Source organism: Oryzias melastigma, linkage group LG14, assembly GCF_002922805.2.
Source record: "Oryzias melastigma strain HK-1 linkage group LG14, ASM292280v2, whole genome shotgun sequence".
Lineage (NCBI taxonomy): Eukaryota > Metazoa > Chordata > Actinopteri > Beloniformes > Adrianichthyidae > Oryzias > Oryzias melastigma.
The window spans coordinates 10,384,485-10,403,809 of record NC_050525.1 but is presented as its reverse complement, the minus strand read 5'-3'; the positions used below and the strand labels follow the sequence as shown (position 1 = coordinate 10,403,809).

The 19,325-nt window shown below is 36.5% G+C and overlaps 1 protein-coding gene across 6 annotated transcripts in view; it reads left to right on the top strand.

Moving 5' to 3' along the window:
* Nucleotides 1–2,003: 2,003 nt before the first annotated feature.
* LOC112142467 (roundabout homolog 1) overlaps nt 2,004–19,325 on the top strand; it is a 132,398-nt gene continuing 115,076 nt past the window's right edge. For 2 of the 6 annotated variants that reach the window (XM_036215111.1, XM_036215109.1), the window contains exons 1-3: nt 2,004–2,211; nt 8,182–8,300; nt 10,744–10,836. In XM_036215111.1, the coding sequence (XP_036071004.1) occupies nt 8,216–8,300; nt 10,744–10,836 (178 nt within the window). In that variant the 5' untranslated portion in view covers nt 2,004–2,211; nt 8,182–8,215. Of the gene's footprint in view, nt 2,212–8,047; nt 8,301–10,743; nt 10,837–15,042; nt 15,971–19,325 lie in introns of those variants that run through there. The other 4 variants (XM_024265883.2, XM_024265882.2, XM_036215110.1 and 1 more) reach the window with 3 other exon arrangements.

The following is a 19,325-nucleotide window of genomic DNA, read 5'->3' as shown; positions in this document are numbered from 1 at the left end:
AAACTTAGCTTCAGACCAGTGTTTATGTTTGTCTGCAGTTAACTGACTTTTGCGGAGAAAAGAATATATTACTTTATATTAGTAATGTGTCACATATTGATGAAAAACAGCTTTTACCGCACAACAGGGAAATGGAGTTAACGCATTCACCAACAGTTCAGCTAATTCTAGTTGATCATATTAAGAGTATCTCAAAGGGGATTGTAGGTTTTCAGTTTAAAGCTTAAAACAAAAAACAAAAAAATTAGAGTGAAAAGCTTTTAGGATCGCCGGTTATATTAGTCTTTTTTTCTCTTTAATTCAAATGCCAGCTTGGATGAGGACAACGAAGACATATGGAACGGGGAGCGGCCCGCCCAGCGTTTTTTCTACATCACAAAAACGATGTTTTTCAAACTCAATTTTTTCTTTTTTATTTCTTATATATATATATATATATATATATAAGTGTGTGTGTGTGTGTGTGGGGGGGGGTGTATGTGTATAAAGGTCTGTTTCATTCAAATTTATGTCAATTTGTTATCTAGAATCATTGACAACATCTCTTACGTGACAGTGACAAAATCTTACCTTAGAGGATCACAAACCTTGTGATCCGCTTGAAATATTGTTTCCTTTCACTAAAGAAAAAAGGTTTCACTGTAGTTTCCAGGTGAAAAATGCTTTTTTGTTGAAAGGCTGTCATATGTTGTCTTGTGTTTTTTTTTTTTCCATACTCACTACGGGCTTAAACCACAAGTGTGTCTGGGTCACTCCAATCAGCGAAGTGACATCCTTGCTCTCGGACAACATGTTGCCTCTTCAGATGATTATTTTCCCAATGTCACATGTACAAGTGCGCCGCTGTCAGCGTGATCGATGACCATGATATTGACTTGGGGTTAATTCAAAACCTCGCTGCTGAGTTAGATGAAGGATCTCGATAAAGGCTTTGACCATAAGGGTGCAACAGTAGAGAAAATTGTCTTGGAAGTATAACCTGATGTTGCTGTAGTGCTCAATCATTTTAAAGTAAGAATGCCCCAAAAGTCAATCTAATAAACCTCTGTATGTGCGCCGGAGTCTACAGTGCAACACAGCAGTTTTCAATTGTAAAAATCTCTGTCTGTAAAAATACATTTCCTAATTGGACGACATATTTGAGTTCTTTGGCTGAATGCAAAACAAAAGAAACTAATTGTTATTGGCTGATTTGTGTAATATGCAGAACCCATTACACCCCTGTAGACTGAACTGAATAAATAGCTGCAGAGCAACATCGTGGATCAATTCTTTGTTTGCTACACACATCATTACACAGAAGATGATAGATCAATACCGGTTTGGTGGAGACTATTTTCATTTAAGCTAAACAAAATCAATGATTATCGAAGAGAGAGAAAAAAAAGATTGCACGTGAGCACAAGTGTGGCTTAAAAATGACAAAAGTTCAACAAAGATGGAATTGTAGTCTGTTCTTGATGTCGATGCGTCGACTCCATTTCCCTGTTGCACGCGGTAACTGAACAGAAAAGAGGAGAATAACAAAGAACGGAGATGAAAACCATTTTCAGTTTAACTGGGAGAGCCGGCAAGGCTTTGCTGCAGGTAATCGTGGCTCCTCTGGGATGCTCTCCTGATTGTGAGCAACAGCAGAAGGATATTTCCCCATACTGGGACAACACACTGCAGTTATTTTTTAATTTAAAAGAAAAAATCAGATGTACACACAGACTTTTGTCTCTAAACTGTGTAGAACTAGTGGCAGCAAAAGCTCAAGAAATAGTTTAAAATCAGCACTTAAAATTCACTGTGCAAAAAAATGTGAATATTATTTTTCTTTTTAATCATTTGAAAAAAATAAAACTATTACTGAAATTACACTGCTTTTGGCCACGTCAGTCAGGCTGTAAGATGGAACTGTCTGAGTGTAGCCTTAGGACCCTGAGGATATTGGACCTGGGTTGCTGCAGAGGAAGGTTTGTGATTTGTATGCACCCCATCTGATAGTGCCTCCTGGATCACAGATGGATTATTTAGGCTCTTGCTCCTCCATAGGCTCTTTCTTTTGACCCCCCCTCCCCTCCGTTCCTTTTTCTACAGGTCCACAACCTGTCCTTTTGGGTTTTTTTCTGCTTCTCTTCCTGCTGTAATCGTTGGATGCTTCTAAAGCACACGTTTGCAGATATTTGACTTTTCTGGAGGAAAATGGATGAGGAGTAACCGGTACCGGTGAGTTACAAATCTGTGCTCCTTTCTACTAGTGTGGCGTTGTTACTGATGACATGTTGGGTTCACAGTTAAACCTTCTGGGAGGAAACAGATCTCGCCTTTTGGCTCTTTTTTGTAATTGCTGCTTTATTTTTTCTACAATGCAGCACTTTTATTGAAGTTTGGTGCCACAGACTGCAATGCACGTGTGAATTTGAACTGTTTTTAATTATTTGGAGTTAAATCGGTGACATTGCTGACTGATTTAAACCTAAAAACTGGATAATCTTGAAAATTCTAGCTAATTTGTTTGTGTTTTATTACATTTCCTTTGCAAGATGTCAACATTAACTCTTATGTTGACCAGTTTTTACACTTGAAAAGAATAAAATAGGTATGGATTGCTATTAAAACTATATAAACTGATTGTATGCAATTCAAAATACATGTACACTTCCTGTAAGAGGAAAAAGAAGCAATGAGTTGGTGCAACATTTGTTGCATCCCTGAAATCCTTGCGCTTTTGCATGCCTTCATGAATGAATAAAGCAACGCTTTCAAATGTCTATAATGTCACGGAGGCTCCGGGGCACCAGGTCAATATCCCTTGTGGCTGATCCATGTGCTTCCCTCTTGTCGTGGACAGTTTATCTGCTCCACAGTGTCCAGTCAGCACTTGTCACAATGATCTGTCACAGATCCCCCCTCTTCTACACTTAATTTCCTTTTGTCTCGCCGTTACGGTTCCCATAAAGTGATTTATTTTACCCCCAAAAGACACACATGTCACATGTCAGAGAAGACCTGCATGGATCTCCTTCAGCTCAGAACAACACACAAACATGTGATGCATGACTCTACCTGAATGACAGTGATGTATGCAGATGGGTTGCGTGTTTCGTGTACATCAAACATGTTCCGTCTCCCTCCCACTGTGGGCTTGATTTGAGCTCCGGAATTGTCAGTGAATCGTGCTTCCCGCCGATGCCCCCCTGCTTTCGCTCCAGTTTGATGTGGTTCTACAGATCTGCTCCTGAATGATAGTTTGAGCACTCGAAAGTGTAAAATCTACTTCCATTGAAGTACGACAATCGTTTTACAACAGGTGCATTCATACGCCGCTCTTTGCAGGGATGCAGGGAGGGATGAAGAAGTTTCTTGACGTGCGATCGCAGCTGTTTTTTGACGTTACACAGAGCATGTCTGTCTCCTCGAGTACGCAGGATTAAATTTAAGAAGAGGAAAAGATGGAAGGGTGATAATAGGGGGGAAGGTGGCTTCTGTTCACGGTCCACTGCTCCCTACAGTATGTAATCTGTCTGCTGTCTGCAGCTTCTTATTGATGACGCGTTAGATTGTAAGCTCTGATTATTCCCCAGCAGACAGGAGAGGAAAAGGGACATCAGGAGCCTCGTTTGATTTGAACTGCAAGCTCTTCTCCTCAGTAGATGTTTCCCTTTTTTATTTTTTTGAGAAACTTTGCACATCCTGGATTCAAATGTGTTCAAGAGTTTGACGCAAATTCTCTTCTGTTCAAACTCAAATTTATTTATTACAGGGCCACACCTGGATATCTCAATTTTTTTGTTGAAGATTTTCTTGTAGAATATCTAAAAAAATGAAAGCATTAATAAGAGAAGCCGCTAGACTTATTAGCATAATACTCGCCCTGCTTTACGTGCACCCCTGGATTGACCAATTTTTTCTCTTCCACAGGCATGTTTTTAAATCATGTTGTGATTTGACTTATTTATTTCTTCTCCCTTTGTGGCATCCTAATTTCTATCCTTTCTCAAATGATGTGAGATAAAAAACTGAAAAGCGCAATGCAGTCATCATCACCCACATTTTCAATTCAGTGATGTGCAAAAATGCAATCTTCCTCGCTCTGTGTGTCTGTAATGTGTTTATAAGACAAGATCTCCAACTGAATGTTATTCAGAGTGAATATTCTATTACTATGGAATGTATTGCTTTTGGCTCTAAGCTTTGGACACATCAGCATATTTACAAGATTTGCAGAACAGCTGTATCAATTACTAGAGAATAGTTTACTTATTTCTTACAGAAGCATCAGGCGCACGCTGACATAGGATTTAAAATTCATTTGAAGTTAAATCAAAAAGAGAAAATAATAAACTAGTTAAAGTTTGATCTCCAAAAAGGGTTTATTTAAAGACTAATAGGCCTATTTTTAATATTCTGTCAGTGAATAAATGGTGACCACTTCCAGTAAAAAGTCTATGAACGTATATGTACGTTTTTGGCTGCTTATGGAGTTAAAATAGTCGGCGACTAATTTAATAGTCGCTACTTTATATTATATGGAGTCAAGTTGAAAGCTATGATAGTATTATGCTGTCTTTTTGGACTATTTTGGCATTTATTAAGGTTTTTTAGGCTAATTTGGCTAATTCAGCTGCATGCTAGCTATGTTGGATAATTTAAGCTATTTTTGTTTTTTGTTTTTTAGGTTACTTTGGAATTTTGCTAATATTTCAGCTGTATGCTAGCTGTTTTGGCTAACTTAAACTTTTTTCAGGTTTGTAGACTAATATGGGATTTAGCTAATATTTTAGCTGGCCATTAGCTTCAGTGTTTTCAGCTATTAACCTCAGCGGTTTCAGCTATTAGCTTCAGTGTTTTCAGCTATTAGCTTCAATGTTTTCAGCTATTAGCTTCAGTGTTTTCAGCTATCAGCTTCAGCGTTTTTAGCTATCAATTTCAGCATCTTCAGTGGCCAAATTCAGCTTACAGCATTAACTCTAGCATTAACACAGGTAATGCTATATATCTAGTTTGTAGTTAGTTTAAAGCTAATAATGGCTAAGATGTGTGCTTTACATCCAGGTTGCACATGACCCGATTAGTCGACTAATTGGAATAGATAATCGGTAATTAGTCGACTATTAAAATAATTGTTTTTGGGAGCACTAGTTCACATGGGAATGTTGCTAACCAATACTAGAGCATGTACCTACAGGTGGAAGAAGTTTGGTGCGAAATGTCAAAGCGGTACAAATCTGGTGAATCTTTGCTCCAGGCTTTTTCTTTCACAGCTCTATTCCGATACATGAAGGATTTTGTGTTATATAATTCCTGTCAGGCACTAACCACAATTTTAGATCAATTTTAGATGGTTGGTACTTCTGTGAATTGAAATGGATACCATCCATGCATCACTGCCACATCTGAGCCACTGATAGGTCAAAATTCAACTGATTGAAAGTTTCAATACGTTTTGTACGTAGAGCCTGAAAGCAGGTTTTAAATTTGGATGGCTGCGTGTGAAGCTACATTCACATTTGGCATCTATTGCACGTTCAAGAATTCATGTATGCCATTTCATGAACAGTCGGTGGTGTTCATACAAGAGAGCAGCAGGGAAGGGATTCTTCTTGTTTTGTTTTTTTAACTATTTACTAGTCCTTGTCCGCCACCTACAATTGGTAGAGGCCAGTGACGTGCGGTGAGGTTTACAGCTGGTGAGGCACTGACGTCATCGGTCAGATTTATGAACATATGAACCCTACAGAGTAGCGTATTAACCGTTTGATTGAAGTGTGTTGTTTAAATTTTCCATTTAAAATTTTTATTCTGTTTACAAAGTGTAACAATTGAAAAAACAATAAAAAATCACAAAAACTGTAATATATATATAATAGATATAAATAGATATGTCTAAAAAGAAATGAAAAGTAAAGAAAAAGTATATAGTATATTAATTTTCTTTAATTTATGTATTTTTTTAACCTATATTTTGACGGTGAGGCACAGCCTCACTTACCTCGCCAGACTATTCTGGTAGAGCCACGATGCAAAATCCTACTAATCTTGCTCCAGGTTTTTTCTTTCTCAGCTCTGTTCCTATAAATATATTTCTTGGTGTCATTTAACTCCAGCTGCACACGAACCGCAATCATTAGTTTCTCCTCTGTGATCATGTTTACCACGGTTAGTACTTCCGTCTTTTGAAAAGGACACAACCTTCATGTCGCAACCAAATCCTAGTCCCTGATTGGTGAAAGTTCAGTTTTTTCGCGATTTCGCAGTCAAAAGTTTAACTGGTAGAACTTCAGAACTTCAGAATTCCAGCGCGGAATGGATGAATGCCCGATTTATGCTAAGATTAGGACTAACAAGAGTCCTAAATAGAGAAGCCTGTGGAGCAGTGGTGGGTAAACTTTGTAGTTTTTCCAATATTTGTGTGTGATTTCTTAGTTGGGCAATCACATTTCCACATGAATGCAACATTTCCCTGAGTTAGAGTTTTCACTGAGGGACATCAATCCATTGGTGAAAAGGTCACTAAAATGAGAACAGTTTTGAAATGAAAAACTCCAAAATGCTCTGTTTTTAAGTCATTTTCAATCAGGATTAAAGCATGTTTTTGTTCAGATTTCATCTTTTCTTTCTTTCATGAGGTGAATCACCAAAACATGCCGTGAATCTGCTCCTGGTCCAGCGCCTCTGACAAACTTAGGAATCATTTATGGTCCACGAATTAGAAAGTTTGCACCCCCATGCAGTCGATGCGGCTGGTGTGAACATACCTTGAGAGTTCTGAACTCTGAAACGCGCATTGACTTTATATCAAAAGTGGTTGCTTGAATGTACATTGCCAAATCCGGTGTGAACGTGGCATCAGTCATTTATCGAAATAGAGATGTGAAACAAAAAACAAGATTCACAAAATATGCACCGCTTTAACATTTTGCACAGTAGAACACGAAGTAGAAGAAGAAGCCCCTTCCTGCTTGTCTAGTGTGAACACTAGGAATGCAATGATACCGTTTGCTCACGGTTCGATACGTATTGAAAAAACAAACACAAAAAAACCCTGAAATCCTATTATTCCACAGATTATGATTTATTTTGCAAACCAAAACAACATAACAAAGAAATCAGATTATTTCAGGGGCGGAGCTGCTCAGCTCAGCTCCAAAAGCCACGCCCCCTCAAAGTAGATTGTGGAAACAGAAGCTTCAGATCAACATGAAAAATTTGTTTGTTCTTTTTTTAGATATTTAGGTTGTGGAATTTTGGTTAAAAATAAAATAATTAAAACGCTTCTGGGAATGTTTTTTTTTTAATAAAAAAATAGTCATAGGGGGATTAGAAGTTTTAATCTGCAACTTTTTTGCCACCTTTGTGAGTATGAATCTACCCATCAATTTGCATTATTACTCAGGGCTAATCAGCATTTAAATAGCATTGAATCTCATTTAAAAATCACAGATAATGCATTTTAATTTTCAAGTCAGGAAAAACTAAGCCACTAAACATGCATTTTTTATCTGATAAGCAGATATTTGTGTTTGTTCTTTACGCTTTGGATTTATTTGCTATTTTGTTCAAGTTTCTTTGGCAGCTTGGTGAAGGCTGTTGCTCCACATTTCCGAGAACAATTAAACTATTTCATGGAGTCAGTGGCCACAGGGTGCCAAGACATCCCATGAATCTGGCCGTCCATCAGACAGCCTGGACGAGCTGCAGAGCTGTTTGTACCACAGATGGTTGATCAGTAGAACTGACTTCCCTTTTTTTTCTTGCCTGGCACTGTCATCATGTCTCATCACTGTTCCCTCTCTTGAGAGCACGGGTGTATTCCATCTTGTTTGTGCGCAAGATGTGGAGCCAAAGCGCTCAGAGGCTTTGGACGGGAGGCAGGTAAATATCCCTGCAAAAGTGTGTAACTTGGATAGCAGCTGATCACATGCTGTTTACTGTTTTTCTTTCACTGCTTTGACATCCGTGCTATACAATCGTAGAATGTCTTGGTGAGCAGCTGATATATTCCATCTGTTAGACACTTTCTTTTCTATAGAAAGAACATGTTTCTAAACATTTGTCAGCAGCTCCATAAGTGTTTTGCCTTCTGTCCTTTTATCCGAATTTGGAGAAATAATAAACTGTGATTAAGAAAAAGACAGTAGAGGAAGTCACGATGCAATAACACTATCAATAAATGTCTTTTTCTCTGGTTTTAAGAGTTTCTTGAGAGGAAACTGGATCTTTTGAGAAGATGCTGGCTCTTCATGTTGTCGTGGTCATCAGCCTGCTCAGCGCCAGCGAGACGGAGCAGAGCCGGAGCGTGATCGTCTCCTCAGGTGAGAATCTACCTTGTTATCCTAATGGCTTTTTCTGGTGAATATCCAAACCTTTCAGCTTTTGCTACACTGTCCTCTTGTGGAGGAAAACGTTCGAATACTTAATTTGGCAAATGACTTCCTTGGAATCTTACTCAATGAATTCAGTCTCAATGAATGCACAAAATTTAGGAAAACCATAATATGAAAACTTGCAGTCTATTATGAGCTACGTCTGCAGTTTACTTTTTTTTTTTTTTAAAGCGGGCTCTAAAGTGCTTAACAGAAACAATATAAAGAAATAAGAGCAATAATAGTCAAATTCCACACAAAAATAAACACCATAATGTAACAATATTAATAAAGTTGCATTTTTTATTTTGGAAGATTGAAAAAAGATTAATCAATACCCAAAAAAGTAGTATTTTTTTCCATTTATTAGTAAGTGGAAAACAATTAAGAAAAAGGTGATATATATCTTTAATTCAGTTAATTAAACACTGAACCAATACATATATTTATACATGATCAAAGTAGTTCAGTATAACAAAGGGAATTGGTTAATAGGGGATTATTAAAACTGCTAAAAGTTTATAAATTAAGTTCCATTCAATTCAATTTTATTAATATAGCCCAAAATCAGAAAGAAAATTTGCCTCATTGGTTTTCATGGTTTCAGGTAATTTTGCAGATGCAGAAGTTTGTCATAAAATATGAAAAAATAGCTAATGACTAAACAGACTGAATAAAAGTGTTCATCCCTGCCCTTAGACCCTCCCTCCCGGTAAGGAAAAAAGTTATTTCATATATACAGGGTTGGAGTTACAGAGGGCAAGAGGGGGCCACTTCCCCACCAATTTTTGAGTAAATATTATATATTCACGTTTAAGAACAGTAATGATTTTAAAACTTTGAATGATTGGTAATGGCCATATCTAAATTTCAAGCTAAAATGAATGACACATTTCAGCTAAATTTTTCCCTCCGTCTTTAGACTGACTTAAAATATGCCCATGACCTAAAACTTTTGACTTTAAGGCTAAAAGTTTTGATTTTGACATTTTTTAACCACTAATTTTTATTATCATCAAGCACTTTAGGGTGGTCTTTAGTAGGAAAAGCGCAATATAAATAAAGTTGAATTTGAATATAAAAACTGTTGTCCTGCAATACAATTAAATTAAATTAAATTAATGTTAAATTACATTAAATAAGAAATTAATTACTGAGCCAATTAAAAAAACTTTATTATGACAGTTAAACAAGTAAAACAAAATAGTTAATTCATGTGCCAGTTAAAAAAATAGTTAAAATAAAATAGTTAATTGTTGTAGCAGTTAAAAAATAAAAAGAATAAAACAAATAAAATAAAACAAAAAACAATTAATTATTGTGCCAGTTGAAAAAAAATATTATTTTGCCAGTTTAAAAAATAAATAAATAAAACAATTAGTTATTGAGCCAGTTGAAAAATAATATAAAATATTATTTTTTTCTGCCAGTTTAAAAACAATTATTGTGACAGTAAAAAAATAACATAAAATAATTTATAATTTGGCCAGTTTAAAAAAATAATTATTGTGATGGTTAAAAAAAAACAATAAAATTATTAGTTATGGTGCCAGTTGAAAAAAATATTTTGCCAGTTTAAAATAAATTATTGTGCCAGTTAAAAAATAAAATAAAATAATTAATTATTGTGCTAGCATAAATAATTATTTTTTGCCAGTTAAAAAAATAATAAATATTGTGACATAAAAAAAACAAATAAATGTTGTACCACTTAAAAAATAAGAATAAAATAAAACAAAACAGAAAATATTCAGACCAATAAAGTCAACAGTTCATTGCTACAGGCATCTTTATCCAATCCAATTAAACCTCTAAACTTAAGACTACAATTTAACCTCCAGGTGCATCAGGCTCACTGTTCCACACCTGTCAGGTGAGCAGAATGTCAGAGAACACGGGGAAAGGAGGGAGCATAGCAGCAAGATGTAGCTTGAGTGAATTAAAACACACAAATACAAACATACATTTCTGCTTATTGCACTGCAGTCATGAAAGGCTACCCTGCCCTCTAGTGGTACAACTGTAGACAGCATAAATCAAATGGCTCCAGCCGTCATAAATCCTGGCTAAGTGATCAGAATCTATATGACTCCTGCATGTGACTTTCCACTTTAATCTAATTCATTTGTTCAAAAGCCCACACTATATGTTATGTTCCCAAATTCACCCTCAAACACCAGCCTGTGACTCAATCAGTCTGATTACAACATTAGCAATGCTAGAGAAGGAACGCATCCAGGGAATTAAATCTGCATAAACACAACATTTGTGCTGACAGTGCACTTCATATTTTTATTCCTTCATTTCTCATCATTCAGCATTGGACCAAAATAGATTCTATTTTTCTGGTTGGATTTGTTCTAACCTTCTCTCCATCGTGTGATGCAAACAGATGCAGAGAAACATCGAGGAAGCCAGGAGGTGTCCACCAAATCGCCTGAATCCAAAACAGAACCGGATCAAGACGGCAACCTTGGTTACAAAGGTACATCACCCTCGAATGTCACCTCAAATGATGTAACATGTTTGGTTATTTCTGCTGCAGTCTTAACTCACACACTTCATCAATTTGATATTTTTTGTGGCTCAGGTGAAGAAAAACCTTTTATTATTTGTAATAAACTCATAAATAAAAGGTTCTGCTGTGGTTTAATATAATACGTTGCAGCAACAAAACTGGTAGTGATGATACGTTCTTGAATTTATTCAGATTATTTCTTTCTATCCCAATATTTGTAGTTTAGTTTAAGGTCAGTTCAGTCTCATCATTTGAAAAACGGTTCACTTTTCCCTCAAAAAGGAGGTGCTGGTGTCTGTTTGTGCGTTTGTCCACACAAAATACAACCTTGAGCCTAAAAAATCTCTCTTTTCTTTGTGTCGACAATAACGGATGTGTCACACAATACTGATTCTCTCCTAAAGCCACATAATTTTTCTCTGGGTGTAGAGTTTTTCTTTTTCTGAAACATGTTTTCATAGCTTTTACAACTAAGCTGATTTAAAGTCCTACTGTGTGGTCTTTTTCTAGGACATAGTTTCTGCAGAGCGACAGGAGTTCATTAGAAATTCACCTCTGAGTTGAGGGCAGTACTAGCGTAAGCCTTCCTTGACTTCCCATCATCCCTTCATCTGCACTTTCTCCTGCTAGCTTACAGCCCCTCACAAGCTAACGTTACCTGTGCTAAAATATCTGAGCTTTCACATTTGGTTCACTAAAAATGAACTTTAGTTCGTTTCCCATGATAATCTAGAACACATTTTCAGTCTGAATGCACCCATGTGGATCCTTTGGTCTGAATTTCCTCAGTCTGAATAGGCTCCATGGACCAAAATGGCCTCCATTATGGGATCTATACAGAATAGTGGAGCAACAATGAGACATGGCAACTCACTGAAATGTGGTCGGATGAATGTAGGCTCACTGAAACAACTTAACATGACACACATTGCTTCTCACACTGTTTTCCCAACAATCTATACGTCATTCGCCATAACAAAGTATACGTAAAAATGACTTCTTTTATTCTTTCTCTTGTTGTTTTGCCTCATCCTCAAAATTCCTGTCCAATGACTGAAGAGATCTTTAGTCACATGGTTTTATTTACAAGCTCTAGTTCAGAAATGTCTGACTCCAGTCTGGATTAGTCCAGGAGTAGGGAAACTTTTTGACTGGTGGGACACAAACGGTTTTAAAAGGTGGTACCGGACCAGGAGCAGATGCTTGAAGTGTTCTGGTAAGAGACCTCAACATGGAATCTGGACAAAAACACCTTCTTTTTATTTTTTAAAACTGTGTTTTTTGTTCCTATTTTGGTGCTAATTGCACCAATCGGTTGATGTCTTTCAGGGAAAAACACACACAAAGAAAAATGCTCTGACTTCAAAAACACATTTGTGCGTCAGAGAAACAACAAATCTTCCAACAACACATGAATGCAAACTAGCTTTCCACATCTAAACACAAATCGGTTTATTTTTGATGCACCATCTAATGCAGGGGTGTCAAACTCAATCGCACAGGGGGACAAAATCCAAAACACACCTTAAAGTCACGAGCTAAACAGGATAAACATTTATTGAAAACACTAAAACTACAGTTTTAAAACTTTAAAAACATCTTTTTATCATGACTATGTATAAAAACAGGATTATTCCTGAATAAAATAACGTAAACCTTAAACAACTTCCTTAAAAATATTTTTTGTCAAAATTATGCAAGTTAGTAGTAAGTGCAAGATAACATCGGACTATTGATAACAATAAAGTAAAATGATCTGGAGGGCCGGATTTGGCCCCCCGAGCCTTGACTTTGACATGTGACCTAAGGGGAAAGAGAGAAAATAAAACATTAATGTGGGTTATCTACATATAATTTATTCCAGATTAAATGGTTTAACGGGCCCCATTGGGCAGAGTTTTCCCACTCCTGCCCTAAGACATACATGGATTTTTTTATTTTTAAAAAAAAAAAATACTCAGAAACACAATTTTACGTTTAATTTTCTTGATATACATCGTCCATCTTCAGAAAAATGCCACCAAAAACACGATTTTCATATGAAGTGGGTCTCATTTTGTCTTAAAAAAATACATTTGACTATTTTTTTTTAAATTGCTGCCATATAGAACACAGAAGGGATAAAATAGTTCACTAAAACAAGACTGAATGATTGACAGTCAGGCTTGTTCCTGCAAGCTCACCGTTATTGAAGGAGACGGCGAGGAACAGAAGGAATGACTACTGCATGAGGCTTTCTCTGTCTGTGCTGCAAAAGGAAGCTTGTTTGGCATTTTTTCCTCCCCCCTTTTGGTTTCTGAGCATGTGCAGGGGGAGGTGCAGACAAATGAGTGGGGGTAAAGGCAGGGAGTGGAAGGAAAAGCTAAAGAGCTGTCGGCTGGATAATCAGCCCCGCGATAAAGAAAGGGAGTAAATAATTTGACGCTAATGACGGCGAGGTGTTCGGCTCCAATCAATACCTATTTCCAGCTCAGATATGAAACTTTAAGAATCCCTGTTTTCTCAGAGCAGAAATGTAAAAAACAAGCGAGGGCCGAGTTTGTTGCTGTGAGGAGATTCCAAATTATTTCTTTTTCATAAATATTTTTAGGGGGATTTGGCTTTGTTCTTTTTTTTTTAACTCCTGGCAAAGAACCAAACTGGAATGCTGCTTTGGAATGACATGAATAAATATAAATAGCTGGAAGAGCTTGGCACCGTCTCCCTGAAATCCTTGCCATTTGATTTCCTTTGCTTCCATGAACACACACTCGGTTTGGAGTCCAACTTTTCACCATCTGCTCTTGGAAATTTAAGTTGGAGAGGATTTAGATTATTAAAGATGAGTCAGAATGGGCTCCTCATTCATTTACGGTTTATGTACTATTTAACCAATTATCCTAAATTAAAAGCAGCAGAAATGGACAAAAACCAGCAAAACAAACACAAATTTGTGATATTTATAATGCCTCGGTTTGTCTTCTTGGTCATAAAGGTTGAAAAAAGATAATTTATGTTTACTTATTAAAGGAAATAGAATGAATGGAGAAACTAAAATAAGGTCTTAAAGAGAAAATAGTTGAAGAATTTGCGATGTTTTTGCTCAAAAAGGTCCCAAAAACTTTTTTAAAACTTTCATTTATGAAGGTTTTATTAAAAGTTTGTCTAAAATATCCCACCGTAAAAAGAGGCAGCCCTAAAATAGTAGTAAAACACAGTATTCTTAAGAAGAAAACTACTAGAAAGTAGTAAAAATATCTGTCCTTTTAATTAATAAAAAATCTTTTCATAAAATATTGAATTCTTGAAAAAAAGGACTTCCACACAAGTAGTGCAAGGTGATGTGACCCCGAAAGGGAAGAAGCGGTCAAGAAGATGAATGAATGAAAGTGACAAAGAAACTTTAGAAATTGATCTTATTACAAGTTGGCACATCATGATAACTTTATAAAATCTAAACCTTTTCTTAGAGCATAAATCTAGATTTTTGTTTTAAAATACTGAAAATGAAAAACTTCTAACTTTAAAATAACGTCCTTAAAATTTAACCAAAAATTCCAGTAAAAATTAAGTTCTTTGACAGGATTTTTGAAAGGATTTTGACTCATTTAATTAATAATTTCCCTATTTCAAGATCCTATCTCTTAACAGGAGAAATAAAATATTGATTTTGAGAAAAGCTTTGAAAGATGTAGAGCAAATAGAAGTTAAAACCTGGAAAACATCTTAAATGTTTTAACGAAAGTTTTTCAATCTTTACAATGATAAAATAGTAGATATTTCTTTAATTTTAAAGTAAGGATCATCTCAGAATTATTAAAAACGATTTAAAATCTGACATTTTGCATTATATATATGCGTTTGCAAAATATTGCTGTAATATCGCGTTGCAGCCAGCAGAGAGCGCACTTCTCTACTCAAAAACGAGCCTTACAAGTTCGAAATGAGGATATTAAGTTTTTTAAAATAGTTTTTCTCTAATAAAAGAAGTCAAAAGTAACTTTAATAACTCCATTATCATCTAAACGTGATGTATGGATATATCGGATCATTGTTTTTTAGTGAAAACAAACAAAATGTGAATTTCTCCAGGTGAGCGCAGGTCAGAGGGTGAATCCTGATCGATGCTCGTCTTTGACTGATGAAAAGGCATCGATCAGGATTTGACTCGGGATAAAGGCGCATTTTAATGACTCATTAGGACCACTTTGCTCTTCAGCTTCTCACTTTTGGCCCTCATAACGACGCAGCACACGTCCCCCGTTCATAGCGCAGGAATAACAGAATAAATCATTCATCAAGGTCACGGCGCGCTCACTTTCAGCAGGAGACGCGCTTTAAAATATTAAGCAGGCCAAGTTTTAGTTGGGAAAAAAATTAGCATTTCATGAAAGGCTCACATTGATTATGATGGATCTTGAAAACGCGCTTAATTTGGATCTTAATTCATATTCCAAACCAGGCTTGTGGAGGTTCTTTAAAGGTTTAAACTTTGACCATAAAGGCTATCCAATCTATCCAGATGAGTATTTTCAGCTTTGATTTTGAAAGAGTAATCTTTGCTGGGCTGCTCCCAGTGAGTGCGTTCTTATGCGGTGAAATGGTGCCTGACCCGCAGGAATCTCCTCAGCACAACAGAAAAAGCCTCAGACTGGGAAGCAGCTCTGCGTAAAGACTGCGTAAAGACGCGCGGCGCCTCATCCAAGCTGCGCCAGCCCCGCGCGCCGCCAGCCTCTATCTATTATGCCGCTGAAGTGACTGAAATACTTTTCTCCCTTCCCATCCTCCTCCTGAAGTCAAAGCCAGCGGATGAATCCTGTGAACGCGCTGCTTTTTTCGGTAAAGGAACGGACACGTGCGTTTTTCTGGAGGATCGAGAAACCAGCAGCGATGCCTCCAACAACTGATCTAAACTTGGACTGAGATCTGAGCGGAATTCTTCTGTCATTCGCGGAGTTCAAGAACTCCCCATCCACCTGGATTGCCGCGCGGCGGTCTAAAAAGTTCCTCATTTAGATGTGAGACTTCCAACTGCAGACTGGATTCAGAGCGTTTCCAGCAGAGATGCCTGCCTGTCACAGAGGACTTTACTTTCTGCTGGCTCTTCTCCGGATTTGTTCAGGTAGGAGCCGCTTTTCCTTCACATTTCGCAGCGGATTGAGGTTCTGTGCTTTCATGCAACAAGTAAACCAACAGATAAGCCTCATGGTGAGGCATTTTCTGCAGTCTGAACACCTGGCAGGTAACCTTATAGTGAAGCCAGCACAAAGTAGTGATGCTTTGCTGGGGGAAAAAAATCATCTCACTAGGCTGTCATGCAGTTGGAGTCCAAGACTTTGAAAAGTAACATTAAAATAGTCAAATTAAATTAGATGTGGATAGAAAAACATTCATTTAATGAAAGGATTTGGTTATTTCTTCAGTCCAAATCTTGGATTATTCATGTTGGGAATGATTTGAGGATTATTTTCTGGAGCAATAGTGTTTTTTTATAATTGTGTTTTCATTTTAAATCAATTTATGTTTAATTTATGTAAAATAAATGTCCTAATTTAGCCTCAGAGTTGGGTTAAAAAACACCCAAACTGGTGGATTTTTAATGTTTGTAGTGCGTAACTTTTGCTTTTTTGGACATTTTTAACAGGTTTTAAATCCAATTAGTTCCTTTTCTTAAATCATTTTACTTTTTAAATAAGTAGAATAACATAATTTGACTTGACAGTGCACGAAGAAAAAAGTTCAACTAGACACTGAAACAAAAAAAAAACAGAAAAAAAAAATGGGGAACTCTTGACTCATTCACCAGCCTAAAAATAGGTAAAGAACACTAATCTTTGAAATAAAATCACTAGAAAGTAGTAAAATGATCTAAACAGAAAATAATTTCTACTTTTTTATTTTACAATACGATATTAAAATCTAGAAATCCAAAGAATAAAATAATCCAAATAGTCATTTGTTAGAGAATGACTTCAAATTATACAGCCCAAGTTATACAGCCCAATAATAAGAGCTTTTATGAATCTATTTGTAGTTTATTTTTATGAAAGTGATGAAAAACAAGTGTATTAAGTTCAAATGACTCATTTTAGAAAAAAATAAGAACAAAATGATGACAGTACAAGTTGGTTCATCATTATAAACCCTCATAAAATCACAAACTAGCAAATTTGGAATAAAATCCTTAAACTGTACAAACATTACTGTGAAATGTAATTTTTTTAGTCTTAAATCAAGTTTTTCTATTCTCTAGAGCAGGGGTCTCCACGGCCCGTGGGCCAGATCTAGCCCGCCTCCACATTTGGCCCGGCCCCACAAACAAACTATCAGATAACATTTTGCAAACAGTTTTTGCATTTTCAGCAAAACCTTTGTAGATGCCAGATTAGCCCAAAAAGCTAGCACATTGCTTAAATAGTAGCTAAACTTTAAAATAGCTCAAAATTCCTCAGTAAACTAGTCAAAAACATTAGCCTGTTGCTAAAATAGAAGCTAAACTCTAAATTAGCCTAAGAACCCCAGTAGATAACAAATTAGCCAAAAACGTTAGCATGTTGCTAAATAGAAGCTAAACTCTAATTTAGCCTTTACAAAATTAGCCAAAAACGTTAGCATGTTGCTAAAGTATTAGCTAAACTCATTTTTTTTTTTTTTATGTGAAAATTTTAAAACATAGTCCATGAATATATTTAAAGGTTTGGTGGTAATCTTCTTTACATTTTGAAATTTGAAGACTTTCTCATTTATGTCCTTTGAGACATAATTTACTCAATATTTCAAAAACTATCAAGTTTATGAATACCAAAAATTTAAGCAGTAATTTCCTCAACAAGCTGAACGTTTTGATACCAAGATTGCTGAAATCTCTTAAGGTGTGATTGAGTTTTTACATGCAGAAAAGCATTCACACAATTTTCTGGATCCTGATTTTGAGAAAATGTGTGAAAGTTGTAGAGCAAAGATAAGTTAAAGGAACTCCAGACCGGGTGGAGGTTTGAAATCTTCTAACCACCCAGCCTCATTCTCCTTCAGTCTTCTAAGGCTCGTTTCTCCTCTGCTTTCGTAGAGATGGGAGGAATTCATCCCCGTTCGTTCACAGGTGTACTCAGACGCCCCATGGCGAACACGTTTACTGACACATCTGGCTTGCCTGCCAGATGTGTGCAGGTTAGAGGATCACATGTACCAACTCCAGATGTTTTGTCAAACAAAATGCAGGAAGCTCCATAAGGATGCATTTGTGCATGTGCACAAATGGATCCTTATGGAGCTTCCTGCATTTTGCAGAGATAGTCTTCCTAATATGGCGTTTTAAAGCTTTCTCTAAGTGTCTAAAAAGCTAAAAATGAAGCCGACACGGTTCACATGTTTGCTCCTGAGCGCTTTGCCCAAAAGGAAGAGCTTTAGCAGAATAACTAAGCCAGAGCCTGCTGGTCCCAAACCCCTGCAGATGTTGCTGCAGTTGTCTGCCTGAACGTGCATGAATGCATATGTAATGGTGTTAGCATAAGTTTGGGTTTTAATGTTTAATGTTTTTTCTTTTCCATTGTCTGCTGAAATTCATTTTTGCCTCCCTTGTTTACTCGCTGGTTCCTCTGGAGCTGGGTGTGCGGTTGCTGACCTTGGGTGAATTAAGAACTCTACTAGTGCCTGCGGCTCATAGTTCGCAGGTCATTGCATCCTCACGAAGAGTAGCCCATGGATAGCACACACTTGATGGTGTGTGTTCATTCAGGGGAAGCCAAATGTGCACAAGCAGGTACTTATTTATAGATGTGATTGCCACATCGTTAACAGGCAGGAATATTTGCTATTTCCTCAAACTTTTTTGACTCCTTTCAATGTGGCTTCCTAACATTTCCTCAAAGTTCTGCACTAGAAGTACTCTCCTCATTCAAAAGAAACAATCTCTAAATTAAAGCCATTTGTATCATATTTGATACATGTAATTCTGAGACCCTTGTCTCATTTGCATTATCAAAGCTTTCCTTAAAAAAACCCATTGTATATGACTTGCTACATGTTTTCTGCTCTGCAGTGCTTTATTATTCCACTAGGGGCAGTAGAAGGGATTTTCCTGCTCATTTCAAAATGGCTGCCCCCATGTCATCTCAAAAACACTTTTGGCGGGAAAATGTTTAGCTAATTTTCAACACTTTAGGTTAAGATTAGCTTATCGATTGTTATTCAGTTTTCTAAATGACAACTTTCTGTATTGAAAAACTGCTAAATGTGTTGATAATTAATTATTTATAAGCCAGTTCCATCATGTTAAAAATGTGAGACAATGGCTAAATAAGGTGCTTTTTTCCCCTGAGCAATATTTTTTACTAAGTCACACATTGTATCATGATTGATGTTTATATATATTATAAAAAAGTGTGAACACCATGGGCTAAATGTGTTCTTGAATGTGCGTCACATGTGATTGTAGCTTTACATTTTGCTTTTGAAGTATATGTGAATGAATTAAAACC